We start from the raw sequence: 10,917 nt of genomic DNA, 5'->3' as shown, positions 1-10,917 counted from the left end.
CTGGTGCGGGTTCCCTTTTCCCCTTCTTGTCTGGCACAAAAAAAAAAAAAAAAAGGGTTGTCACCGCAACCTGTGCACGTAGCCAAGCAGCACACATTAAAAAAAAAGGCTTTTCTTTTCAGTATCGACTACGTAGCATACTATTTGTACGTACGTATGCAGCCAGGACTTTACAACTTAAATGAGTTCCGTTCATGAATTTCCAAGTCTATTATCTTCATTTCACATCTGTCTTGGCGAGGCAGCTTTCAGTATGGAAAAAAAAAAAAAAAAAAAAAGGGTTGTCACCGCAACCTGTGCACGTAGCCAAGCAGCACACATTAAAAAAAAAGGCTTTTCTTTTCAGTATCGACTACGTAGCATACTATTTGTACGTACGTATGCAGCCAGGACTTTACAACTTAAATGAGTTCCGTTCATGAATTTCCAAGTCTATTATCTTCATTTCACATCTGTCTTGGCGAGGCAGCTTTCAGTAATTTGTGGGCTTTTTTTTTTTTTTTTGGTCCAATCAGATTTCAGCTTCTTTGTGTTACCATGTAAATGTAATTTGCCAAAGGCCTTCAGAATCTCCCGTGCTGTGTCGACACTTACACTGTTGATTATGGTCGCTTCATTTTTTTTTTTTTTTTTAACCAGTCAGATTTAACAGTCAACACTCTTTTGAACTTCACAAAGGCAAAGAGTGATGTCGTCATTTTCTGTTGAACAAAGCTGCTTGAGACAATGCAATTCATAATTACACGGAGTTGATTGCAGGAGAGGATGAATGTCAGGTATTATTGAAAGTACAGTTTCAGGGCGACTTATTCCAGAAAAACTTGTGAGCCTAACTAAGTCAGCTGGTTGCCTTTTTCAACTTGTAAAAGTATTTTTTGGGCCACTCCCAGAACAGCAAAAACTAGCTATCTCTTTGGCTTCATAGCTAGCAAATGAGGATGGTTTTGGTCATGCTATAAGATACATGTTGATTGTGAACTGCAATAATGTAGAGTCGAGGTTCGGAATTGATGTGATTAACTATGATTCTTGTATTCATTCTTTGCGTTTTTTGTATTTTATTTTGTAACATGGTCGTCGTGGTTTTCAGTCGTGGATGAGGCCGCTGAACAGTCCACGTCCGAAAAGCATTCTCACAGTTTCTTTGTGAACACACTCAAATAATAAAATGAAGTGTTTCGTGTCGTCCCACTAGGCCAAATATGAGGAGGCGAGCACTTTACACCCCCTGGCGGTGAGTTGCCATATTGCCCTGATGTCTTTGTGTGTCCGGCGCTTGAATTACGTCATGCGCAACCCTCGTGTAATGTCTTTGTTGCGCCCACAGGTGTCAGTGAGTGAGCATTCACCAGCATCCGCGTCTGCAACTGCACACAAGGTATTTGGAGGGATAAATGCACACAGTTTAACGCGCTTAAGATGTACTGTAATAGTTTATGATTATTTATTATCTATGCTGGGAATTTATTTAAAAAAATACTTTCTTCTTCTTCTTCTTCTCCTTTCGGCACGTCCCTATTCAGGGGTCGCCACAGCGAGTCAGTAATTTCCATCCGCCCCTGTAAACCGTCCTACCAACTCGCATGGTCGTCTTGGCAAAAGTTTTACGCCGGATGCCATTCCTGACGCAACCCTCCCCATTTCTCCGGGCTTGGGACCGGCACTGGGGAACAGTGCACCCCCAGGGGAGGGCACTGCCCCCCAGCGGCTGGGTCTTATCAGATCGTTTTCACTTCCTTGCCAATAACAGGAAGCTGTGGTTCAGCTTGTGGTCCTTTCACTCGCCGCGTCTTTGCATATCACCTTTCTCCCGGCACTCTACTTTTCACGCGCCGGGCTCTACCGAGAGCGCTGCATAGCTTTCTGCATTTGGAACAGCTGAACTCGACTGCACCCCCAAGCCGGGGGAGAATGACTTTTCGCTGCCTCACTTTTTAATACTGCACGCTTCACCCGTGCAGGTGACACACGCACACACGCACACACACACACACAGGCAGAAGAAGCTGAAGGAAAAGAGGCGAGGCGGGATATTTGGGCCGCCCAAGAACAGATGGTTGATGAACTTGATCGGGGAATTAGTGGGACGCGTCACTCGCAGATGGATGGGATGGCGGGAATGTCCCCAGAGGTTTTTAGGGCGAGTCGAAATCTCTGTTCTCCTTCATTTGTTCCTCAAGCCATGCTGATGCATTTAGCATGGACGCATTAGAATAGTTTGGCGAACATCTTTTTTTTTTCCCCCCTCCAGAATTTTTAACTCCAAATGCTCATTGGCCTCTTAAAATGGTTCCCATAAGAAGCAACTGAAATAGATGCAGTGAAGACCCACTCATTCACTCTTTGGCACGTTTTATTCTTAAACCTGACTTCCAGTATTCACTTTTTTTTTCCTGCTCAGGCAAAAGCAATAAAAGTATGAGGTACCATCTTTTGACATCTCGGCGTGTCACTCAGTGTAATATCGTGCAATTTTTAACTGATTTTTTTGCATGGCTAGTTTGAACAGAAGTCAAGCAAAAATTGGAGTAGGCTTTCAATTGAACCCCTCAGCCGAGTTTCATGAGCTTTTCTGACATGTCACGCGAGACGAAAAATTGACTTTTTTTGTGTGTGACTGACCTGTGAAGCCTCGATCACAAATTGTGGTCCGTTTCCAACGTGTACAACCTTTATTTCGTTCAAATGTGGAGGTTCCGCTGCAGAATTATTAGTTTCTGCCGGAAAAAAAAAGTGGGTTGACTGCTGCAGCTGCAGAGCCTTCTGTAGGTTTGTCCATCTGATTAAGAGGCGAGGAAGTGAAATTGTTGATTAAACTGGCGCAAGATCAGCGTGAAAGATTATAGCGCGGCGGCTTGATTTCCAAGGCCTCATCATTTTCTTCCAGCATATAATTAAAGCCTTAATTAGTGGTCATCGGGCTGTTTGTGTCCTTCGTTACTGTAGAGAAGGGCAGTTGGATGAGTCATCACAGTGGAAGTGATTCAACTGTACATGATTTACCTGTCTACACTTGTTGTCTTCCTCCCAACATTTAATTTTTTTTCCCCCTCCCTCTTCAGGAAGAGAAGCCCAGGCTTCCCAGGAGAAGCAACGCTGTCATCGTGAGGCCCGCTACCGCCAGCGCGGCGCCGGGACCCGTCAATGCGAGACCCGAGGTCGCAAATCTGAGGCAGGCCGGCGTGGCGCCCTCTCGGACGACGGCAGCTTCCAACGTGCACTTGCAGTCACGGGACTTTGAGAAGATTGAGGAGTCACGGCAAGGCAAAGGTGAGTGAGCATTGCTTCATGGGAAAGGACACGAAGGTCAAGATTATGAGCACTCAAGGGGCTCCCAAGGCCCCGCAATGACCCTTCAGATATTGAATCATAATATCGGATGGGCCACGAGCCCGCTTGTGTCTCAAATTATCTGTCACCGCTAAAAAGATTGAAAACGCTCGATTTGTATAAACATGCCAAAATAAATTAATGAAATAGAATGTAAATGATTCAAGGGTTTGTGCAACATGATTAATTGCAGCCGCTGGCTTGTGTGACTTGGCCACTGGGGGGCAATATGATTCAGTCATGCAAACACAAAGATCCGCAACTTCAGTTTGTCATAGTAATATTAGTCCTTTTTTTTTTGCAGAGGATAAAGAATATGTGCATCTGAGTATGATTGTATTTGCTGTGCTCAACTATCCAATGTTTACATTATCTATCTAAATACTTTATAATTGTGGTAATCAGGTATAGTGTATTTTCTTTGTTATATTTCATCATATCATATTTCATTCTTACTATTCCCTTTCTTTGCTGGGATAAGTGATTTGTAGCGAGGCCTGTGGCTACCATTTATGCTCAAATTTAAGTTGCCAAATATATTTCTTCCCCTATAAAGGGCTACATTGTTCTCTAATCACAAGAGGATAAAATATGAGGTATTAATACGGAGTTTAAAAACAAAAATCCTGAACTGGGACTATCCAGGACACATTTTCCAACATGTCTGCCACAGTGGAGTTTTATTCCATTTGTAATTGGACGTCTCATAGTGGCGAAAGACTGAAAACACAGAAAGCTGACGTCACTGCGTCGCCACCGAAGCAACAACATGGCTCCAATTGGAAGTGCTGAGCGGGAGCCGCCTACGCAAAGGTTCGCCGTAATGCAGCTGTAGAAGGATTTATTTCCTCTTTTTCCAGCTTATGTTCCGGCCAAATAGTACCTCAGCCTCCCAGAATCTTTATGGAGTGGCAAAGTCAAACCAGACTTGCCTGGAGGCTGGAAAAAGCCAATACAACTTGTGATTTGTGATATTTCCGAGCACACTTTTTTTTAGGGTATTTGTATTCATGGCTTGTACATTTAGATTTACCACTAGAAATTGTACTTGCGGTGGGATTTGCGTGTGAATGCTGAGAAAAGTCATCAGTCTGAAAAGTTAAAGTGAATTGAGTACTTTTGAGGCGTTTTATTTATTAATTAATGTAACCGCAGCGCCGAGCTCCCACGCATGTGTGCCCCCTAGTAGCGATAAGAAGGGACGACATGACAGTGCTAACTGACCACATGCTTCTTTTTTTCCCCATTCCCACAATAAATAGCAGTAAATAGTGTCAAAAAAAGATTTCATAGTCTATACGGGTAAATGTAAGCGTGTGATTGTTTGGATATTTGTGCCTTGTGATTGGCTGGCGAACAGACTTGACAGTTCCTTTTGCAGACTTCCTGTATGAGCAGCAGCAAATTCTCTCCACTCCAGGCAAGACTCATCCCCAAATAATTCTGCTTGTCAGTTTGAAATTAGCACCACCAAGTGGGAAAACAATGATACTGTAGAAGGAAAAGTCCAGTTGGAGAGGGAGCCTGTTTCCTTACGATCCCTCTGCTGGAAGAATGCTCTTCCTACATCACATTCATCTCATTTTTTTTCTTCTCTCGACATCAGACGTAATGGAATAGCTAAGAGAGACTGGCTGTTATTCACAGCGGCGTGGCTTTGCAAGTGTGTCCCAAAGTCAGTCGTGACAAAAATGATACAATAACAATTGCTGGGAAAGTGATATTATTTACAACCCCCCCCCCCCAAAAAAACCACATTTGATGAAAACGAGTTGGTGGATATTGGCAGAACTCAGGACAACTCCTGGTCCAAGACGAAAGATGACTATAAAAAAATGTGTCTGGAGCAGACCCGCATTTCCAGGCGCTCACTGAAAAAGTGGAGAAGAACAGCTGCAGGCTGGAGGTAGTTGACACGCGTCCGTACGCGCAGCCCGATATATGTCTCCACTCCGGACAGGGAATATACTGAACGAATGCGAGTGTCCTTGACAATGGCAGGAAGCTCGTTCTGAGGGGAAGAGGTGGCCGGCAACGCTCAATGCCTCAGCTGTTTGTGTTTGCATGCGGGTCGTGACAACCATTCCTGTTTGCCCGCGGCAGGAAGTGTGACCTGTCACGTGAGCCGCGAGTGTCAAAAGATGCTTGGGACAAAGGAAGAGCACTTGTATGCACCGTCCGCAGGGACGGAATAAACTCTATGACACGAGGTGATTGGAAACACCAAGTAAATAACGGCGAAGTCATCCTCTTAGCTTGCCTCCTATCCGGTGTTAAGCGGACACAAAAGTGTAACTTCTCTTTGTTTGATGTTTAGTTTGACATCTTGAAGTTGACTCCCTCGTATATCAAGGCGACACGATGCGCCTTTTAAAAGTACAGTAGCTGCTATTCGTCTTCTTTTTACACTTGTATAACCATTTCCCGCAGCAGGCTTACGATTAGCGGCTCCGCCGTGTTAAACGTTCGTCAATCCGCCACGTGTTAGCGTTTGCTTAAAATAATCCGTTTTGCAGATGCGGAGCATCTGTAGCGGCTACTGTTTGTGTACCGTTCATGTATGTGTGCGTGCATTTGAGCGCATGTGCGCGCGCGCGCTGGTGTTTAGAACCCCCCCTCCTTTCTCTGTCAGCCGGGTCGGCTTTCCTCTCTTCTCTCCTCACCTTCAGAGGGAAGGACGCACATTCCTGCGCCGCTTCCCGACTCTAGCCCCGGGCGACGCTCAGCCCCGTGCTGATAAGTGACAGGGGCCCCAGTGGCGTGCACGCACACACACGTGCATGCACACACACACACACCCGCCCTGCCCTTCTGTCCACAGACGTGCTGCTCGGGAATTCTGCCCTCTGCCCCACTTCTGCCTCCCGCCCCCACCTCCCACCTCCTTCCTCTCTTCCTCGCTCCCGCTCGCTCTCTTGACGACGGGTCTTTAAAGAGATAGATTGGTCTTTAATTTCAGCGCCAGTCTGGTCAGTGGCGCTATAGCCCGACGCCTCCCCGCACGCCCACCACCCTCACCCACTCGCCACCATCCCCTTGTCCCCCGACGCACAAAGGAGGGAGAGATCTAAATTGGCCGATTTGTCAATCAATGCATTTGACGGTTGGTTGTTTATATGTGGACCTGTTTTTGTTTTTGTTTTTTTTTCCTTATTTGTTCGTCAGATGACTCCAGTCAAGAATACTGCATACTGAGTGTGTTGTTTTTGAATTATTTTGTCACCTTACTTGACGCTAAAAAAAAAAAAAAAAAAAAAATCAACACAAACTCCTTCTTGCTGTCTGCCTCGGTGTTTATTAAGTATTCCACTCAGACCTGCACCAAGGCTCCGAGCACAGAAAACACACTCTGACCGCCACTCAGTGTGTGTGTGTGTGTGTGTGTGTGTGTGTGTGTGTGTGTGTGTATATCCGCGTGTGCGTCCGCCTTGTGCGCTCGGTGCGTGCCTGAATGTGTGTCAGCCTCAATTGCTGGAGCCTGCCCAAGGTTTCCGTGGTGACTGCACAACACAACGAGACAATCAGGGGCAGGCCCATGCGGCGCGGGCGAGAGGACATTAACACAGGAACTGGGGGGAGGTGGGGGGGGGCGGGGTCAGAGGTCAGACTAAGGCGGGGAGGCGCGCAAAGCAACGAAGGTAAAGCGTAAACAACAATAAACAATCACGCAACCTACTTTTGTGTGTTCATTTTTCAAAGAAAAAGCCCGCCTGTGGGCGTCGTCGTTGTGTGGCGTGAGAATGTGTCTCCTCAAATCCCCGACCGACGGAGACGCATGCTTGTCGCTCCCATTTTGTGTGCGTGGAGGCTGCTCGTGCACCCGGAGCAGGCACGCACGCGCCGGCGCGCTCTCACATATCTGCGTCCCCCGGGGATGACGCTAAAAATATGTGGCTCCTCAAGCCTTCTGGTGTCTGAGCAGCGTCTGTCTGCTCTCCATTGCCTCCCCGCTCTCCCCTCTCTTGAGCCCGTTCCCTCCATTCCTCCCTCAATTACATCCTCTCTCAAACACGCTACCTCAACGAGCGCACGTCGACAAACTACGGCCAGCTGTGTCCCCGCTGCACTTTCGCGGAGGATGACCTCTGCTCGGCCGGAGTGGGATAAAGGCGAGCGGAAAGGAAAAAAAGAAAACAAAAAAAAAAAATACGAGAGACTGAAGAAAGATCCATGCGCGTAGTATTTGGAAAGAGGAAATGATATAACGAGTCGCTGAAAGAATTCTAGCTTTCCGAACAATCGTGGAAGGCTTGCGTTGTGCTCTGCTTTTCCTAAAATATATTTTTAACAACTTATTTTCACCTTTTCTGACACCATAATACTCCCCATGGTGTTCTGGGCGGCAGAAAGTGTGGGAAAATGACATTAGCATCGCTCCGTGAAAGTAAAAACAAAAAGTTATGCCTGCGATATGCGGCCCTTATGTGGTTGTGGTTGTGACTGAAATTTTTAAATCCAAAAAAGAATGAAAACACAGCAAAGTCGTCAAACTTATCCATAAAACAACCGAGAGTTTAACATTGTATATTTAAACTCCAAAATGTTTGTCCCAACGATATAATTTCCGGTCCGCTAGCTTAATGCTAACATTATGCCGAACACCATAGGCGGGCTAACGGAAATTAGCATTGACGTTATATCATTTTAAACGACACATAAAAAGGGCTTACAAAAATATCCGCAGGTATTTATTCTCTCTTTTCTGCGCGGACACACCTGGGAGCTTAGTATGGGACCTTCTCTGCCTCTTCCTCTCGCTCTTAATTACCTCTTTCCCAGTCGATGTCAGTGCTGCCTGACATGTTGTAGCACAACAATGGGACTACTCCACACCGGCAATGCTCGTTATTATTTGCAGAAGCTCCTTCTAAAACAAATATTGTTCTGTTTTTCAGGCACTGCAACGGAAGCGCCTGGCAGGGCGTGCTCGGTCAAGGTGGTCTCATCGGCGGGCATGCCGCCCAATGCCGGGCGCAGCCGAGTGGCGCAGTTGATGAAAACCTTCAGCGTCGATAGCGGCGGTCCGACCGCCCCGAAGTCCCCCTTGCGCGGCGTCAAGCCTCCACTTCCGACCAAGCCGAGCCACTTGTGCGTCGCCACCACTTCTTCTGTCAGGTAATCCCCAACGCTGACCCAAAGCATCTCAAAGAGAAGCCACACTGGACAATGACGGACCGTGCGGAGTAGTCAGTGGGAGGACAACTCCACCAATGGAGACTCTTGTTACATTGCGGTCATTACCAAAGCACAAATATGGAAATGCTTGAACGTAATGCGCTCGTTACTTGTCTGATGCGGCTGTCGCGTTGCGTTGTGATACGGTTTGCATTAGATCACGTGTGGTATTCTTTTTTTATCTTATCCTGTGAGGCGGAATAAGGTACTTAGGGACCCTTGCTTTAATGGAGTCGCCTCAGTGAGCGTTATTGTGGCATGTCACATGACCGCCTTGCCTCCGCGCGGCCTGTTGAAGACCAATGACGGTGCCAAAAATTCCGAACCTTTCCCATTGGATCAAACCCTGGCAGGTTTGATGGTCATTGCCAAGTGATCCGACTCTGCTCAGTGTTACGTCTCAGTACTATACTAAAATTTGTACAGTGTGGTTTTTTTTTCATACATTTTTTTAAAAATTCTATAGGGACAGTGATATGTAATGGACGTTTTTTTTACATTGTGTATGATGATGAGGCGCATCGGATGGCAAACTTGTGTGGTTGAATCAAAAAGGCAATAAATGGATGTATTTAAAATTCAAACGATCTGCGGGCATTCCTTATTTGAGGAAAAAAAAATACTCCGGAATGAATGATGAAGAAAAGCAGACAATTAAAATATCTCAAAAACCTGATGTGGTGGTGGGGTGGGGGGGGAGTAAAGTCATTTTTTAAATCAGTGTGGACGAAATATGTTTTGGGACACGTAAGCCATCTCTGATTAAAAGTTGTTGTTGACCAGTCTACTCATCTTTGGATATTCCTCCAAAATACTTGCAGGCTACCAGGTTTGCATGCGCTACACACACACACACACACACACACACACACAACACAAAATCAAACTTTTCTTCCACGAACAAAACAGATGGCAAACTATCTTGAAAATGCAAATTTTTAAACGTATGTACACTAACAGACAAGATTTGTGAAGTCTTGTCGTTCAAGTCTAAGTTGACTCGCACCAATAATATGGCTGTTGGAGGAAGCCCCTTTATAGCAAAAATGATTCCATCCACTGCTTTCTGGCGTTAAATATGTCGTGATTCAATGAAACCAAAAGCAAAATGCTGGATGTGGTTTGTTTAGGACAAAGAAGATGTTTCCTCCATTATTTTTAATCTCGCCGCACGATGGTGAGCAGTTAGTGGTTTGCACATCTGCATTCTCACAGTCAACAGGTTCCTGTGTGGTGTTTGCATATTCTCCCAACGCTTGCGTGGGTTTTTTTTTTTTTTCCCAGGTACTTTGGATTCCTCCCACATTCCAAAAACATGTTGTTGGTTTTTTTTTTTTTTAGGTTCACTGAAGATTCACCAAATTCTCCGCAGGTGAAAATGTTGAATGCGAATTGGTGTTTGTCTATATGAGCTTCGTGTTTGATTGGCCAGCAATCCAGGGTGTATTACACCTCACCCTCTTGCTCAAAGTCAACTTGGATAGGCTCCATCCAACTCACCTGCGAAATTTAGCAGAGCAAGCACTAGTCAAAATCATCATGAATGCAAAAGCAATGATGTCACGGCAGCGAAACAGCCAATCAAATTGCTCTGATGTCATACCTGCTGCTCACAACCGCTTGAAGCCATATTTGTACATTATGCTATCTGGACATTTAGGCTATGATTTGTCACGCAGCCTTATCGTCTGCAATTAATTTGCTGCGATATGCCGCAATGTATTTACATTCAATTTCACATAAATTATGCATGTCTGTATAAACATCACGTCATAACGCTTCTCTGAACTCCCAACGCGATGACCCGGATGCTTACACAGGACTTGTGTAAAACGGAATTGAATTTCCACATTCATGCCTTCATGCTTTGTTAGCGCTGTGCTCTTTCTTGGAAATGTGCGCCTTGTCTTCCGACCTCATGTTGTTGGCGAATCGATGCCGCGGCCCATGACGTCAGTGCCAGCGTCTGCTGTTGAATTTAGTGGCCGTGAATTCATGTGAACCTCGCGAAATGTATCGACCGATGCTGACCATTGAATACGACGTTAAAATGTCATTGTTTGAAAATGTGCATTTTGGTCTCGTCAACTGACACGTAGTGACATCCTGTACGATTTTTTTCCTGCCAGTTGCCCATCCCTGCCTCAACCAATAGAGTAAGCCTCATTTTCTAGCGGCACACATCACGTTCCTCCACGGTCACGTAACACTATTGGAAAAGTGCTCAAGTAACCGAGCCGCCGCGTCTGTCGCCCCCCCCCCCCAAAAAAAAGCCAAACAATGGCCGCGGCTGTTCTCTGACGTGCGGAGACGTCGTGGACTTGTTTCCAGGAGATATCTGTGGCCGGGCCCTCGGCAGCCCTCCCCTCCACCCCGACACACTAGCCCTCTTCATCGCACACCGCGCCAGGC

General features: G+C 46.0%; 1 protein-coding gene across 2 annotated transcripts in view; it reads left to right on the top strand.

Moving 5' to 3' along the window:
• Positions 1 to 9,089, top strand: part of LOC109517843 (SH2 domain-containing protein 4A) — an 18,820-nt gene extending 9,731 nt beyond the window's left edge. For both annotated transcript variants that reach the window (XM_019873263.1, XM_019873262.1), the window contains exons 5-8: positions 1,196 to 1,234; positions 1,328 to 1,378; positions 3,063 to 3,270; positions 8,226 to 9,089. In XM_019873263.1, the coding sequence (XP_019728822.1) occupies positions 1,196 to 1,234; positions 1,328 to 1,378; positions 3,063 to 3,270; positions 8,226 to 8,449 (522 nt within the window). In that variant the 3' untranslated portion in view covers positions 8,450 to 9,089. The remainder of the gene's footprint in view (positions 1 to 1,195; positions 1,235 to 1,327; positions 1,379 to 3,062; positions 3,271 to 8,225) is intronic.
• Positions 9,090 to 10,917: the final 1,828 nt, after the last annotated feature.

This window comes from Hippocampus comes, unplaced genomic scaffold, assembly GCF_001891065.2.
Source record: "Hippocampus comes isolate QL1 unplaced genomic scaffold, H_comes_QL1_v1.1 scaffold59, whole genome shotgun sequence".
Classification (NCBI taxonomy): Eukaryota; Metazoa; Chordata; class Actinopteri; order Syngnathiformes; family Syngnathidae; genus Hippocampus; species Hippocampus comes.
This window is presented reverse-complemented; position numbering and strand designations above follow the sequence as displayed.